At 44.3% G+C, this 17051-nt stretch overlaps 1 protein-coding gene across 2 annotated transcripts; it reads right to left on the bottom strand.

Moving 5' to 3' along the window:
* Window positions 1-554: 554 nt before the first annotated feature.
* Window positions 555-16170, bottom strand: PRLR (prolactin receptor). 2 transcript variants are annotated; one of them, XM_028098037.2, is made up of 8 exons: window positions 16062-16170; window positions 13104-13236; window positions 11602-11771; window positions 7801-7970; window positions 5535-5676; window positions 4144-4243; window positions 3561-3630; window positions 555-1777 (listed from the first exon to the last, which is right to left on the bottom strand). In XM_028098037.2, the coding sequence occupies exons 1-8, from the start codon at window positions 16129-16131 to the stop codon at window positions 755-757; spliced, it is 1878 nt and encodes a 625-aa protein (XP_027953838.1). In that variant the 5' UTR covers window positions 16132-16170; the 3' UTR covers window positions 555-754. The 2 variants fall into 2 exon arrangements, with proteins under 2 accessions (XP_027953838.1, XP_087879834.1); XM_088023708.1 differs by having other exon boundaries at window positions 13104-13256; window positions 16058-16131.
* Window positions 16171-17051: the final 881 nt, after the last annotated feature.

The following is a 17051-nucleotide window of genomic DNA, read 5'->3' as shown; positions in this document are numbered from 1 at the left end:
AGGAAAACATTGTAGAAGAATTTACCACATGAAACTCATTTACCTGTCATGTTAGAAAATTTCGCTTTCCAAAACTATTTTCTCTAGAGGCTTCAGAATAAAATACAATTTAGGGGGAGAAAAAAAATTCATGCTTAACAAATTCAAACCATTTTAAGAAAAAATTGGAGGCATCATTTTGGCTTGCATATTGGCAATGTATCACTAAGGTGAGAGGAACTGATGTAAACAATGTATCTGGTGTTCTGGAATGCATTCTTTCTTCAAATGGGTCGTATTTGGTTAATCTAAATAAAATGAAAGAGGGGTGCAAAGGTTTGTTGGTTTTTGAAAGCGGTTTTCATGGCATTTTTCTCACATCTATCATCTTCCTGTGGTAAACAGCTGTGGGTATTTCATTTCGTTTGGTCACATACCAGACCATGAAAGCCCCTTCCAGAGGATATACCTATTGGCACTGTCCCTCAAAAATACTAAAGGATGTGCTTTTCTTTCATTGAACACATAATTTTATAACTAAGAGCAAAAAAAGTCAATCTACAAATCACAGGAAACAAAACAATTTGTTCTGGAATCAACTGCTGGAGAAAGAGGCAGCTGGTTGAAAATGGAGCATGAGGAGCGAACTATGGGCTGTATAGTGTCATTCTAACCCACATTCTCGAGCATTCTCTAGTAGGGTGCATTTCCTGTACTCTGTAGTGTTACCTGAAAAGAAATCACATTTTAACCAATCATTCCGTTAATCAAGCTATCACTGAAAGGAGTGCATAAAACACGTGGGATCCAGGTAATCCAACCCACCCAGCTGGAGTCCACAGCTGCTTGGGGACGAGGTGAAGGAGGCCAGGTCTTCTTCGGCTGGATTCTCTTGAAGAGATGGCGGAGCCTCCTTGGCTGGTTCTTCAAACGCAGCCAGGTTCTGAGCTCGCGGATCCTGCACTAACACCAGGATGTTGTTATCCATCACCCTGGACACCTTAGCATACTCTTTACTGGCTTCAGGAGTACTGGGCTTCTCTGTCTGGTTGCTGTTCTCTTTGTGTTTTGGGAGCAATGACAGTGCTCCATCTTTGTTAACCTTGTGAATCTCCACGTAATCCAAGGGTTTCACAGAGATAAAAGGCGTTTTCTCCAGGGGTAACAGCCATGCTGTGCCTTGGTCAGTCTTGGAATGGAAGCTTTCTACTTCTCTCCGCTCAGCTGCCTTTTCCTCCCCTTCAGTCTCGGTGGTTTTTGAAGATCTTAAAGCGTGTGTGTCTGTTTTGCCCAACAAAGTGGCCGATGCCCCCGCCGTGCCCACAGCCAGCTTACACACATCAGCAATGCTGTGGTAAGAAGATCTGGGGCTGTGCTGGCTGGGGGGCTGTGGTAAAGGCCATGTTGAGGATTTGGATCCGTCGGCAGGGAAATAGGGGATCTTGCCTTCCAAGCGTGTGCTCTGGGCGTCCTGAGTGCGGGTAACCTTTGTGTGGGGATTCTCTGGCTTCTCAATGCCCTCAGGAGTGTTACACATGGAGGGGTTTGCCCGGGCTTCCTCACACTTTTTAGACAAAAGGGAAGGGCTGTCGCAGCTGCCCCGGCCAGAGTCACTGTCTGGATCCAGGGGTGTGGGCTTCACGTCTTGACCCGGGTGTTCTTTTGAATGCGCTGGCATCAGCTGCTGGTCCTCGCTGTCATCCACTTCTAAAAACTCGACCAGCAAGTCCTCACAGTCAGAAGTGGGAGGGAAGTCTTGGCACCCCAGGGCGCTCAGCAGTTCCTCAGACTTGCCCTTCTAGGAAAAGGAGAGATGGCCGTTAGCTTCCTAGCGTTCCACGTCGGCCAAGCCCGTGGTCCTGACTAGGGGCAAGTGGGATGTGCTAATTGCCTCACAAAATTCCCCAAGCGTCAGACATTTATGTACCAGGCTATCTAGAGTCACCTCCTGGACTACTACTCATCTCATATTTTTCTTCCAGTTAATTCATGATTTTAACTTAGTCTCTTTCTGAGCGATAATGATTATGAGTTCAATGGGCAAGTAGTATATGCACATATAATAAACACGCACCTATCAAATACGACGTTTGCGAAACATCAAAAACCGCAGTGCTCATGCCTGCATTTGGTGCCCTGGGACCCGCTGGCCCTGAGGTCTGGTTGCTGGCCTCCTAACCAACTCCACTATCTTCTGGAGTCTGGCAGCGGTCAGCAGATTCTCGTCTCTCCCGTCTCTCTCAACTCCGCCTCTTCCCACTTCTTCCTTTCCCCTCCCTTCCCCTCCTACCTGACTCCTTCCTCTCCTTCTGCTCCATCTCCTGCTGCTCCTCTCCCCTCCCCTCTCTCCCTCTGTCCCCGTTTCCTCCCTCTCCCCCTCTCTGTTCTCCTTCTTCTCCCCTCCTCCTTCCTCCTGCCTTCTCTTGTTTTTCACTCTTCTTCCTGATTGCGTGACCTAGGTCAGCTACTGGTACCCAAATCTTGACTCTATCACTTATTAAAGGGTACTGACTTTGGACAAGTTGCTCTATGGTCCTCACTTTCTCCATCTGTAAAATGGAAATAATAGTAGCCATCTGGGAGGGGTCTTCTGAAGATGAGAGGTAATTGTGTTTAAGAATATGAAAACCTTTTTGTGTGTGTGTGACACAGACAGTAGTTATTTCATTATTAAGTCCCTGTGGCTACAAGGTCAAATTTCGAGCTAGACAGTAGTTAATTTACTTAGTTGAGATGCTCATGTTGGTTCTATGAAGGTCAGTACTAGGACTGGGTAGTGGGGTAAGAGCACTGGACCAGGAGCCCAAGTTCTGGGGCTCTAATCCCTGATCCGGTATTTGCAATCAAACTGAATGCAGTCAAGACAAATTCTCTGGGACTCACTTTTCACACTCTTGTTGTGTTGTTAGCCTCACAGTGGCTGGGTCAAGTGATGTAATGTGCAGGTCATTACTTTTAGACACATTAGTGTTAAGCTGAAGTCAAATTGAAACTATATATTTCAATCTGGACAGAAATTTAAAATGTTCTAACCCCTCTTTTTATCCAAAACACTTGAATTTAAATCCCTCTTGAATCAGCCTAAGCGGGCCCTGGCAAACACTAGCCCGCTTGTACTGATCCAGTCTCTACTGAGTGCTCAAAGTGAGCAACAATGACAATAGGATATTGCAAATATGCAAAGAACATTCAAGTGAACAATTCAACTGAAGTATGACAAAGGAGGTGGTGGGTCCCCGTTTTGTATTAATTAAAATATTCACCCTCTTTCTAAATTGGTTGTTTGCACAAAATGTTTATTTCTGTGCTTATGAACAGACCTGGTAAAGCTAGCCAAGTATTACTGTGTGTTTGCATGTTTTCTTGACTTTCTCTCCTTGCCCTCTGATGTCTAGTGTCTGAAGGTAAGGACCCTCATGCCTCCGCCTGTCCTTCTGTAAACATGCATGCTGAGGAGCAGGGCTGAGCTGGGCGGGGACTGAGCCGGCCAGGCTGAATTGACGGGAATTATGTGCACCCGTGTAAAGGTCACCATTACAAAGCAGTGAGTCACACTACATTCTCCCCCTCTTCCCACTTACCTCCAGCAGATGAGCATCAAATCCTTTTATTTTTGGCCCAGGAACTGGTGGAAGGATGCAGGTCACCATGCTTTAAAATAATTTGTGAAAAAGAATTAGATGACTCACCTTCTCACTTTGTAATTTTTGAAAGATCAGTATTCTCTCTAACTACCTGCTACACGGACTATGGTGGACAGGAGTTAGATTTCTGGGGCTCCATGAGACTCACGATCAAATTGAAGACAATAATTTTAGGGGCCTACATAGTATTTAACTCTGGCTCATCGAGGAGGCTGATGCTGAAATGAGTGGATTATTTGGACTACTTGCTTCTCTTGATTGGAGCTGCTCTTAATGGGAGTTTTACTAATGCACCACCGGGAGCCTGAGTTTGATGGAAAGAGCACCAGCTTCAAAGGAGTCCATCCTGCTCCTTGTGCTAGCACTGAGAAAAGATTTTCTATGGGCGAGCACACTGCAGCTAATGGCTCAAAGGAAGTGCTTGACTTATGTGTAGGTTTTCAACATCTGTGCATTATCCTTTTTGGCTGCGATCCCTGACAACCATGATTGGGAGGAGGGGTGATAGACAGTGAAGTACCTATGGCCTTTCAAAGCCACAGCTGTGACCATAATCAGACAGATGACAGCAGAAAGAACGGCCACAAAGATCCACACGATGGTATCTTTCATGGTGACATCTACAAAGCAAACAGTCGGAAAGCTCTGATCACATCAAAGCACCATTAAAAACAAAAACAAAAAAACCCCAAATAAGCAGAAGTCATGAACAAAAGGGTTCCCCCCCTTCCCTACCCCTCTTTTGATTTGAACAGCAATCCAAAGAGTGCTCATGTCACTGAGTGCCCCAGTGACAGGTTTAATTTTTATTATTAAAGTTTAACACGTTGCATATATTTTACAGTACTCTATAAATTTCAAAATGCTTTTACATATTATTTTATTTGGCCCTTTAGGAGAAAATTCAAGGTCACATGGTCCACTGTAGTAATAATAATAAAGGTCATCACATATTAAGGTTTTTTTAAAGCCATCAATGGTGCTAAGCTCTTTCCAGACACTGCCTGGTGTATAAAGATGAGGACACGGAGGCTCAAAGAGCTATTTCCCCACGAACATGTAAACTATAAAGCTGCAGTTGGGATTTGAACCTGGATCTTCTGCCTCTGGACCTCATGCTTTGATTTATTTAATAAGAGCCAGGGCTGAACTGGATGCACATGTGAATCTTATGACCCACAGTTCAGGGCTGTTTCAACACCAAGCCAAAGCAGGCCTTGTACTTTGGCCAGGCAAGTTGGCAGAGGAGCTAGGCTTTGCCATGGGGTTCTGGGTAAGGCCTCAAACTTCACTGAGCTTCATTTTCCTCACTTTTGATTCCTAATGCTAATCCTATTCTCTCTGAACACCTGAGAGGGTTGGAAGGGCCAAACAAGGTGAAGCCTTTATAAACTATAACGTACTTTAGAAAAACAAGATAAATCATTCTCTTGTGGACCACAGGCCGCCCTGTTTAGTGGCACTTAGAACTGAGTGCCTCTTATGTACTGTGCCTTCATACAGGGTCAAGATGTAATCGACCTCAGGGACTGAAAATTGGTTCATGCCTTTGAGATGGCATACGACCTTACAAATTTTGGGACAACTAGATGATGACCTTGAGCAAATTAGAGGGATAGGGCAGATGGGGAGGGCAGAATGGCTAACCATCAAGCCCTCTGAAACATGCCAAGCCCGTGTTTGTACCCTTATCCTGGAAACTGGTCCTCACTGACAGTGACCTAGGGAGCAGTGCTACACTTCCAGGTGTCTTTGTATTGGATGGAGAGATGAGAAACCCACCTCTATTTATTCTTCTGGCCAAGGCTTAAAATAGTTTCTCTGTTAGTAGTTACTACATGCAAACTTACTAAATTCATTTTGTTTTACAAATATTTTGGAGTATAAGCAAAAGGGAGCCAAGACACTCACCATTAGGTATCTGGATGGAGCTCTCTGGGCTCCACTCACTCCAGAATCCATGGTCTGGCTTGCAGCGAACCTGGACAAGGTATTTCTGTCCTGGATATAAGCTGAGAATCTTAAACTGAGTCTGCTGCCCAGCAAAATGAGTCTAGGGACAAACAAGGAAGATAGAAGTCACTCTGACTTGTGTTATGTTTCTTCACAGACGTTTCCTCTAGATAATAAACTATTGGAGAACCGAGGCCAGCAGATTCGATTTTGTAGATAAATCTCTGTTCTTATCACCATTCCACCCTCCTAGCTCATCTTTTCCTCCTTGCATTGCTCACACAAAAATTAATGGGTTTTCTATCTCTCCATGGGGAACTCTATCGACATAGAGTCAAATATTCTGCTCCCTATCCTGTACCCTCTTCTAAATTCTACTCTGTGGAGGACAGCGGGTGAATACAATTGAAAAATGGTTATTGGTTATTTTGTCAACCCTAATGATTTTATTGATTCAAGGATTACCAATTAGTATAAAGCCCCTAGGTGAAAGAGAACCAGGCCTTCAAGTTTGTTGAAACAATGGCATACAAGAGAAACATAACTTTACAATCGAGGGATCAGGTTGTCACCTCTCTGATCCCAGAGTCGGCCTTAGAGTCATTTCTGGTGGGTTCACCAGATGATTTCCATCTCCTGGCATGAAGGATCTAATATCACCTCTGAAGTACTCTTGCTAAAAATTGTTCAACCTGAATCAGATCAAGTTTTTAGATCTAATTGTCTGGTTACAGGAAATACAGGGGCAGAGAAATCAGCCAAATGACCTCACAGAGAACTCATCAGACCAATGCAGAAGGTGGGACATCTCCTGAGCACGTTGAGATGGAAGCAATAGAACAACTAGCCACAATGTGTGGTCTTGGAGTGGATTCTGGTTTGGACAAACTAGCTGTTAAAGATATTTTTTGAAGCAACTGGGGGAATTAAAAGATGGACTGGCTACTAAATGTTATTAAGGAATTTTAATTAATTTTCTAAGTGTGATCCTATTATTTTGGCTATGTTTGGAAATGTTCCCTTTTTAAAAAATTTGCATTGTTGTCATCGCTAATGGGTTTGAGAGTATCTTTTTTTAAATTGAAGCATAATTAACATACAAGTGTTAGTTACATTAGTTTCAAGTGTACGGTATAGTGATTCAACAGTTCTCTACATAACTCAGTGCTCATCCCAATAAGTATACTCTTCATCCCCTTCACCTGTTTCGTCCATCCTCCAGCCCACCTGCCCTCTGGCAACCACCAGTTTGTTCTCTGTATTTAAGAGTCTGTTTTTTTGTTTGTCTCTTTGTTCTTTGTTTGTTCATTTGTTTTGCTCTTTAAAGTCCACATGAGTGAAACCAAATGTTCCCTTTTTTTCTTTTTAAATTTTAAGTAGGCTCCATGCCCAGTGTGGGGCTAGAACTCACAACCCTCAGATTAAGAGTCACACACTTCACTGCCTGAGACACCCAGACACCCCTCAAATGTTCCCTTTTTAAAAGAGACATATACAAGGGAAGGGAGGGAAAACCGACTGGGAAGAAATCAGAGAGGGAGACAAACCATGAGAGATTCTGGACTACAGGAAACAAACCAGGAGGGGGGTGGGGGATTAGGTAGCTGGGCGCTGGGTATTAAGGAGGGCATGTGTTGTGATGAGTACTGGGTGTTAGATGCAACTACTGAATCACTGAACACTACATCAAAAACTAATGATGTACTATATATTGGCTAATTGAACATAATAATAAATAAATAAATAAATAAATAAATAAATAAATAAATAAATAAAAATAAAAGAAACATATACTAAAATATTTAAGAGCAGACTATTATAATGCCTATAATTTACTGCACTATTTCTTCCTTACATTGAAGTATTTGTAAGTGAATAAAAATACCGTTGACCATGGACTGGTTACACCGAGACTTTTTCCTCCTACTTAGTGCCACATAAGTACACTCACAAGTGTCTCAATCTAAGCTATCCTGAGGGAGGTGGGTTGGATACCTGGTGGAAGACCTGTTCAGTGCAAGGAGCTAGCTTTGGGTGAGTATGAAGATGACCCCCATCAATCCTAGTGGAGGGGACGAGGCCCTTCCACATCGGGGTGGGTCACGTCAGCATCAAGAGGGCAACAGGGTTATCCCAAAATGAGGAGGAATGACTTATTCTCAGCTGCGAGGGCTTCATCTTTGCCAAGGACCTGGTTCTTTCCAAAAGCTTCTAGTTGACTCACCTCCCACTCAGTTGCTTTCTTGGGTTTTAACCGAATTTCATACTGGAGTGTGAGCCAACCAGATCTAACGTCAACCAGGGTAGGTGGGTACCATTTCATCCACAGATATGGTTTTTTGTCTTCTGGCTGTTTTAATTCCACAGTTAGGTTCACAGGAGGGTCTGGTTCAACTGTAGACAGGAAAGAAACTCCACATTTAGTAAAAGTGGTATCTGAACACAGAACTGTATGACTTAGAGGCGGCTCTCTCTGCTGTTTCACTCCACCGTGGTTATGAGACTCTTGGCATTTGATATCAGATGCTGGTCAGCAGAACTGGGGTTAGGTTGAAGGAAGCAAGATGCAAAATTTAAGAAGGCACAAATGGCCAAGAAGCACAGGAAAGAGGCTCAAAAGTCATTGAGACATGCAAGTCAAAACCACAATGAGATACCATTTCATACCTGCTAGGATGGCTAGAATTCAAAGAGTGAAAAATAATAAGTGTTGGTGAGAACACTGGAGAAATTGGAACCCTTGTCCATTGTTGATGGGAATGTAAAGTGGTACAGCCACTGTAGAAAAGTCCGGAAGTTACCTAGAAAGTTAAATGTGGTATTACCATGTCACCCATCAACTTCACTCCTATGTATATACCCAAAAGAATTGAAGGCAGGTGTTCAAACAAAAACTTGTACCTCAGTGTTCATAATACATTATTCAGAGTAACCAATAGGTGGAAACAACCCAAATGTCCATCAACTGATGAATGGATAAATAATATCCATATCATGGAACACGATTCAGCCACAGAGGGAAGGAAATACTGATACATGCTAGAACATAGATGAATCTTGAGAACATTATGCTAAGTGACAGAAGGCAGACACAAAAGGCCACATACTATATGATTACAGAATAGGCAGATCTATAGAGAAAGAAAGCAGACTAGTGGTTGTTCTGGGGCTGGGATAAAGCGGGGAATCCAGAGTAACTGGTTAATGGGTATGAAGTCTCCATTTGGAGTGGTGAAAGTGTTCTGGAACTAGACAGTGATGGTTGCATAACTGTGTGAATGAACTAATACCACCGGATTTCACATTTTAAAATGGGTAAAATGGTGAATTTTATGTTGTGTGTATTATGCCACACACACAAAAATAAGGAGGCACTTACTCTCAGGTTCCTTTAAGTACAGGTCTGTGAGTAGCCCGTGAAGAGTGCCTTGGGTACCAGCTTGTCTTACCCTAATCTCAGTCCTGCTGGTCAGTAATATTTTCTCGATTCATTTATTACCTCCCCAAGTCAGTGTCCATGCCGGGGCGGGGGGGAGGGGGATGTGAGTGTAATTGTAGTATATTTAGCATTATAACCTACAGTTGCCTAAAAAAGTGAACTTTAGAAAATTTGCCACTAATCCTAATGCTTATATGTTACTAAGTAAATGTCTAAGAAAGATCATTTTATATATACTTACTAAACAAACTTACTAAACATCATCTGTATACTGAGAAATGCCTCTGATCAAAAACCGCTGGTACAAAACTGCCAGCAAAATGTTTAGGATGAATCCTTGAAAGCACAGTTTCTCAACCTCAGCATTATGTATCTTGGACCAGACTCTTCTTCATTGGTGGCTTGTGGTGGGTGGGTGGGGTGCCGTCCTGAGCACTGTAGGCTGCTTAACAGCATTTCTGGCCTCTACCCATTAAATGTCCGTAATACCCTGAGAGCTCTTCCCTCGGTTGCAATGATCAGAGATGTTTCCCATCATTGCTAAACATCCTGGGGGAGGCAACATAGCCCCGAGTTGAGAATCACTGCTTTCAAGCATCTTCAACATTGCTAAATGTAATTCAAGGGCAGTAGCAACAAGAACAAGAACAAAATCTATTTCTGAGAGATTATCTGCCAGTATTGTCATTCTGAACTGCGGGTTCTCACAGGATGAGACTCAGTCTGATCGAAAATGTACTGTGGTTAATACTGATTAAAAAAAAAAAAATTTTTTTTTTTTTTTTGAAGAGAGTCCCAAGCAGGCTCCACACCCAGCTCAGAGCCCGACATGGGGCTCGATCTCACAACCCTGAGATCATGACCTGAGCTGAAATCGAGAGTTGGACATAAACTGACTGATCCACCCAGGCACCCAACACTGATTTTTAGATGAATTCTATGGCATCAACATAGAATTCCTGTCATCAACACTGTATGATGTAGGGTGATATGAGAGTTCCATAAACCCTTCTTTCATTTTTTTGGAAAATACAGCCCAACAATTTTTCACCAGAGAATTTGTTTTCCAGAGCTCATGTGAAATTGATGCCCTCATTGATTTCACTTTTTAAATGCACTACTCTTTAGTGATTCCGTTTTTTGTGACTACGTTCATTGTAGCAATGGTTCATTTCAGAACGTTTTTCGCTTTTGTTGTTTTGCCCTCATATGTTAAATCCGTAAGAGAGAGCCCACGACAAAGGAATTATTTGGCATTTAGCATCTTCAAGACTTTGTATCTCAAGTAATTTATATGACTAGAATTTATTTTATTCCTACTTGCCATTGGGGTTGCTTTTCTGAGTTTCTTAAACTAAAATCACATTCAGTTTCCACCCCCAGGCTCATTCCAGTGATTTGCTGCAAGAGAAATTGTTCAAGTGTGTACTGGTTGGTACTGGAAGCTTTTCTAGTTTTTAGGGATAAACCACTGATAACATGCCATTGGGATGATATGCAAGTGAACACTTCAGAATCCTAATCTGATTTTCCTTACTGAGTGGTGTTAGGTAAATCCGGAAGACTTGGGTAAACATGAACCTAATTAGCTATTCCCTAGATTATTACCCAAGATGAGGGCTGAACCCTGGCCTGGCCAAGCCATCTCTTGTCCTAAAATTCCCTCTGTCATCCCCGCCACACCATCCAGGCCACTACAGTGATGCCTAATTGCCCTGCAGCTCGCTGTTGATCATGCAAAGCCAGAAGCAGCGTTTGGGTTGACTTCGTTTTACTTTGCTAATGACTTCTCCAAACATTGTACTTGTGACCTTGGCCTTCAGCCTGTTGTTCAAGTAGTAGTATTTACTCCTCACATTATTTTTTTATTTTTATTTATTTATTTATTTATTTAAATTAAAGATTTTATTTATTTATTTGAGAGAGAGAGAATGAGAGAGAGCACGAGAGGGAAGAGGGTCAGAGGGAGAAGCAGACTCCCCGCCGAGCAGGGAGCCCGACACGGGACCCGATCCCGGGACTCCAGGATCATGACCTGAGCTGAAGGCAGTCGCTTAACCAACTGAGCCACCCAGGCGCCCACATTATTTATTTTTAAAATAATAGCTCCAGTTGCTAAGAAGCACGTGTATATTGAGAATTGAATTTGCGGGAAATCGGTTTGGTGCAATCTCTGTGGGTGCAGAAGCAGATGAACACCTTCTAGGAGCTGCTACTCCATGGAGCAGCTCTGTGTTCCATCAGGAGGGAGAAAATAAGGGAGAAGGGGACATCGGTTGCAGGAGGAGAGCTGGAGGGAAGGAGTGATAAGGGACACGTAAGTAGAGCATTCCTTCTGGATGCAAAAGGATGAGAAGAAGGGTCAAGGGAGAGCACAGAAGCATAAGGATCCCAAGCGCCAGTCCTACTGCCGTGAATGATTTGATAAAAATTGGTTTGAGAAACTCAGTTGAGAAGGATATTGTAAATTCTCTGATCTTTCTTTTTGGGGTTGCAACCAAAAGCCAAGAAGACTCGAATTGAGCTTGACTATTGGTAAATCCATAACTGAATAACAAATTCCTTACCCGTTGCCCTTCCCCTTACCTATGTAAGTCACGTCCACATAACGTGGGTCCGAGGAACTGCTTCCCATCTGGTTTGTGGCATTTATCGTGATGATGTACATTGTCCATATGGAGGTGTGCTTCTTGTTGAAGTAACAGGAATTGGGGCCACTGGTTATGTAGTCTGGACATTCGTGTGTGATTGTCTCTCTGCAATGAGTAATATATTAGCAGCGAATAAGAACGTAGTAAACAGAGTTTAATCTCCTGAGTAGATTAGTAACACTGGCTTTTGGGGATCAGACATTCAGAACGCAAGAACCAGAGTGAGGAACAGCTCCCCAAACTTCTGTGTCCTGCCCAGGTCAGCCAGGGGTGAGACAGGGAAGAGGGTGCCGGAGATGGTGGAAGGGTTACGTGAGGTCCTCAGTGACTCTGCTGCTCATCAACACCTCCCTTCGATAGGTTTTTGTGGGCTTTGGGATATATGCCCCCTGCCAATAAATGCTTGAGCTCTCCGATGGCCAAGGCACCGCCCTACCCAGGGAACTGCCGCTGGTCATCTCAGGAAATGTGACTCTCCCCTGTACATACACCCCGGGGGGCCGTGCACAACGCACCACTTATTGTGCACATGTGTTGAATTACATTTCATTAAAAAAAGATGAAAGAGGGTAAGCATCGCCCTCAGTATATTTCAGATTGCCCTAAGTCAGCAACAGAGTAACATGACTAAGAAAGGGGCTGTTTCAGGATCAGGTGGCCTCATTAGGCTGCTCACATGTAGACATCAGGGCCTCAACGCAAGACACAGCACAAGGTGTGAAGGCTTATTTCATTTTGGTGGCCAGTTTGAGTTCCTGAACTCTGTTTACATGATACTCCTCCAGGCCCCAGAAGGGATGACAGCGTTGTGTCCAACAAAGTGCCGTCTTTGGGATGTGGTCAGCTGTTGCAACCGGTAAACGTTTTCTTCCCTGGGGAGGGATACAGCCCTCCTGGGCTTTCCAGGATGGTTTCATTGTGAGTAAAACAAGGTCCTCACCCAGAGATGACCGTGTTTAGCCCTCGCTGCAACCCTAGCTCCAAATATGCCCTCTGGAAGATCAGAGATCCTGGATCAGCAAATGCGAAGGAAAAAATCCTTACCTTCCTTGGCTTATAGGGCTCTTTCTTGGTCATAAGGATTACATGATAATCCTCTGAGATTGCAAAAGTAACAAATGGCACAAGGTTTACGTCTAAAAGTAACTGGCATTTAGGAAAGATTCATATGTGACCTTGGGATACAACCTGACCTTGGGACAGACACCGGGAATAATGCTGTACTATATTGCTGGGGTAGCAGATGACCTTATACACATGGGGAGAGCTCTTCAAGGACATTAACAGGAGATTGTAGGCATGGGCAGTGAAGTTCTTTTCCCCGGTGGTAGGAGCCTTACTCATGCCAATCCAGGGGACTGTGGGTAACTCTAACTTCAGGCCAGGAGATTGAGAGCAGTCATGCGGCAGTTGATAGGAGAGAAGAGAACATTTTACCCTTCCTTGTGGTACATCAGCGTGTAATTAGTAGGAAGTCCTCCGTCTTCCCCAGGTTTCCACCAGCAGGTGAATGTTTCCTTTTCAGGAGAACGACATTTCAAGATCTCAGGTTTTCCAGGAGGTGATTGTCCTAGAAAAAGCCAGAAGTCACTGAGGAACAAGGTGCATTCAACCATCAGACCCTCCTGCCGGTGACAGAAGCAGACTGATGGGACAAGGTCAGTGATGAGGTGTGAGGGGGCCGAAGGGGGCGGTGCTCAGAAATGCCAGCAACATGCCTCTGTGGGCTGTCCTGATGTTGGCAGGACTGAGAGAGAGGGAGGGCTGTGTGTGTGTGTGTGTGTGTGTGTGTGTGTGTGTGTGTGTGTCCTGTGAGGTAGAGATGGCCACTAACCAGGATGCGTCATTAACTGTAAAATTCCAACAGAGTGAACAGCAAGGGTGAGCTGGATGCATGTGGACTGAAGAGTATGTGGCCCTTCCGCAATCCCAGGGTCTATGCAGCTGACATCCTACCACAGCAGAAGGGTGACCATGAAAAGAATTCTGCCCCAGGCACAAGCATCCCGGGGCACTTTGTGGACACAGTGCTCTCTGGCACTTCTCCATCTGCTCACGACTCTCCATTTTCCTGCCATTCCCATACAATTAACTCAATCTGGGACCTTCTATTTTCTTTTCTCTGCATCATTGACGCTCCTTTGGCTGCTCCCCTCCCTTCCCCTCACCTGTCTTCTCCCTTCCTTCCTGTTTCCCTTCCCTTTTCCTTGATTCAGTTTGGCTTGGACCTCTGACCCAGTCTCACCATCTAGCTCCCCCTTCCCCTGTCCCCGTTTCCGATTCTTGTTTTTTAGTCCTTTTGTGGTCTTATATTTCCCTCTTTCCCCTTGGGTCCTTTTGTGGTGAGGTGGCAAAGGGCTTCCTTGTAGTTCTCTGGTTCTTTTTCTAGGGGGGGAGGCGTGGTAAGAGGTGGGGGAGTGGCTAGCTGCTCTCCTGGTTACCAGCTACCATTATTAGCCGAGAGCCGTATCTCATCCCAGCTGGAAGCTAGAAGGTCTGAATAAGGTGATGGGGAAAGTACGATGTCAAAAGGGTGGGGTTTTTCAGTTGCTGAATCCCCAAAGCTCTTGGTGACCTGGCCCCCTTTCCTCCTCCTTGTCTGTCAGATCCAAAGAGGAAAAGGGTGGCCCTGGGCATTTGCCTTGTGCTGCTAGGCAGGACCCCCATTTTGCCCATCCACGTAACTAACCCCGGGTGATCTTCCTTTTGGCTGTGTTGGATGCCTGACTGTTTAGTTCAGAAAATCAGCAGCAGAGAGGAGAGCTTTTGAAAGGTATCAGTCCCAGCAATTCAGGGGTGTTCTCTCTGTTTTCTCTTATACTTGTCTCCCCCCACCCCTTCCCACTGGTTCCTGGCCAGAACTTCTCTCTGAGCACCAGATCAGGAAGATCAAGTTTGGAGGAGAACATACATGGGAAGAGGGGACACCAGGCGAAACTGGCCAGGAAGAAGTTCATGGAATGATATGATGCAGTGCACAGGCTGGGGCTGAGGACAGTAGGCTGATCGTGTCGCTGGGGGCTAAGCTACCCTCTGGCTCCCAGCCACCCTGAAAACCATCAAAGAATTATAGGAAACCTTGAAACTCCATGCCAGCCAGCCTGGGGTTAGGTCTGCCAAAATTTGTAACATTGTTTATGCTCCAGGGCAAATTTCTTTAGGATAATCTCACAGGTTGAAGTGATTTGTTTGTTGTGTTTCGTTGTGGCTGGGGACAGAGCATGTGGGACAGAAAGAAAAGTTAAAAAAAAGACCAAACCCAAACCCTATGGCTCAATAATGAGCATCCTCAGAAGCCAATTAAGGCAACTGTTGATTATTTGAGTACCTAAAAGTTTCTCTATGGATTACGCTGATCTCTGCTCTCTTTTTTCTCTCCCTGGAAGCTTATCTTTTTCACATTTCACTGGTTATCCCATAGTCTGGGAAATTCAGGAGAGGAGAGCACAGTTGCGAAATTACAACTAGTCAAATGTTCTTTTCACTCACTTTAGCAGAGACAGTGAAAATTAATGGACTGCCTCACTATCTTTATAAAATGCACACAGAGGGACAACCACCTAGGTACCATACACACAGGTACACGCTTATGTCCACATTAGAGCGCACCTCACAAACACACACATGCACAGCCCCCCCGCCCCGACATATATGCAGCTGCATACTCAGAAGTACACTTGGGAACATACATGGAAATATACACATCCAGGGAGGCACACACACAGATAAATACTCACACTGGTATACACAGAGAAGCATTTGCAATCAGATACACATCGAAAAGTTAATACACACAGAAGTGTATTCAAAAGTATCCACACTCAAACATGCCCAGAGCTGGGCGCACAGAAATGTACATACGCCAGCATGCACACTCTAGCTGTGAACTTCATTTCTCCCATTAGCCCAGAGAATAGAGTTAGCTATATGTTTCCCATCATATGACAGCAATCCCTTTTATCTCTTTACTGTTTTTCAAAGATTTTCCACATGCACTATTTCATTGCAGGTGGAGGGAACATCATAGTCCTCACTTTGAAAATGTGGAAACCCAGAGAGATTAGGTGATTGGCTCAAGGTCACATAGCTAGTAGCAGCTGACAGCAGCTGGACCGGGACTCTGGTCTTGTCGTTCATACAAGCTGCTTCGCTATAGTCTCGGGGTGAGGATAGAAGGCAGAGCACAGGGACACGCTTTGAACGCATGAATGCATGCACTGCATTCATTCTTTTGCATTACTTTCTGCATTGATTTTCATGCCCAAAATGTTGCAGATAATTTAATAGCAGCCAATGACATTTTCATCTCTTGTAACTGCCGGATGAGATGGACTCTCCACCCTCTCGAGAAACACCCCCAGGGAATTAAAGAGAGCAGGACAGTCCCTTACTTACCATTCAGGAGACTGGTGTTGAGAAAAAGTAGCAAAATGAAAACAACTGTGGATGCCACACTTTCCTTCATTTTGGTTCCTTTCTCTTTCTACAGGAAATGTATCAGACGTTCACTGAAAGAGAAGGCACCAGGCAACTTTTGTAAAGTAACACTCTGGCCAGGCACACGCCCCACTTTATTCTGGGTGTTTGCAACTGATCCTTGCTCCTTGCTTAATGTGAATGACAAAACAGGAGGAAAGGAATGTAGGAAAATGTAACTTGGTTGGATGGCTTGGCTCAGAAGCATCCATGCACACGGGCTAGGAAAACTTCCACCACCAGAGGTCACCAGATGACAACGTTCACGGGCAGCCGCGGGGCCACCGCTCTTGTGCGAAGACCCCCCCCCCAAGAAAAAGTGTCCTCTTTCCACCCTGTGGTGACTTAACCATATATCACCCATTTTACGTGACACAGATTGCATGCCCTACGAGAGAACCATTCTGGGAGGGCTTTGATCCATCAGCCAAAAATAAAGCAGGCTGAAAAGTCAGCCGCTCGGTAAGTCGCCTCAGTACGAAATCAGCCTGGCCTCATCGATGCCAAGTTAGGGGGGGCTTTCTCTGAAAGTGTAGGCTGAGCAAGAAGTTTGCTGGGCTATGGGCATAACTGTGAACCACACAGTGAACTCTACTGAACCTCCCTGTGCTTTCTTTCCCCTCTTTCAAGCAATGACAAACCCCAGTAATAATTCACGTCTCTTGGTTTGGGAGTATTAAGTAAATTTTGAACCTGCACGGGTTGAGAGTTTTGAGCAATTTATTATTAATACTATTATTTTTACCCCTGGAACAAATTTCAAAGCCTCTAAATGTCCTTCTGAGAAGAAAACATTTTTTAACGACATTTGAAAAAGGCTCATTAGTCTTGTTGGACTCCAAAAAACTCTCAGAAAACAACAGATTTGATGAACTAAGTGTAAATTCTTGGAAACACATGGCATATATT

This window comes from Eumetopias jubatus, unplaced genomic scaffold (genome assembly GCF_037043125.1).
Source record: "Eumetopias jubatus isolate StellerSeaLion01/CBP00866 unplaced genomic scaffold, mEumJub1_p1.0 scaffold_5, whole genome shotgun sequence".
Taxonomy (NCBI): Eukaryota; Metazoa; Chordata; class Mammalia; order Carnivora; family Otariidae; genus Eumetopias; species Eumetopias jubatus.
This window is presented reverse-complemented; position numbering and strand designations above follow the sequence as displayed.

Excerpts from the sequence above, each read along its gene's own strand:
- PRLR (XM_088023708.1), bottom strand. The coding sequence starts at position 16,131 with ATGAAGGAAAGTGTGGCATCCACAGTTGTTTTCATTTTGCTACTTTTT. Across the intron at positions 11,772-13,103 it reads CTGATGTACCACAAGGAAGG|AGAGACAATCACACACGAAT; the intron begins GTAAAATGTTCT and ends TACTCATTGCAG. Across the intron at positions 1,778-3,560 it reads TTGATGCTCATCTGCTGGAG|AAGGGCAAGTCTGAGGAACT; the intron begins GTAAGTGGGAAG and ends TCCTTTTCCTAG.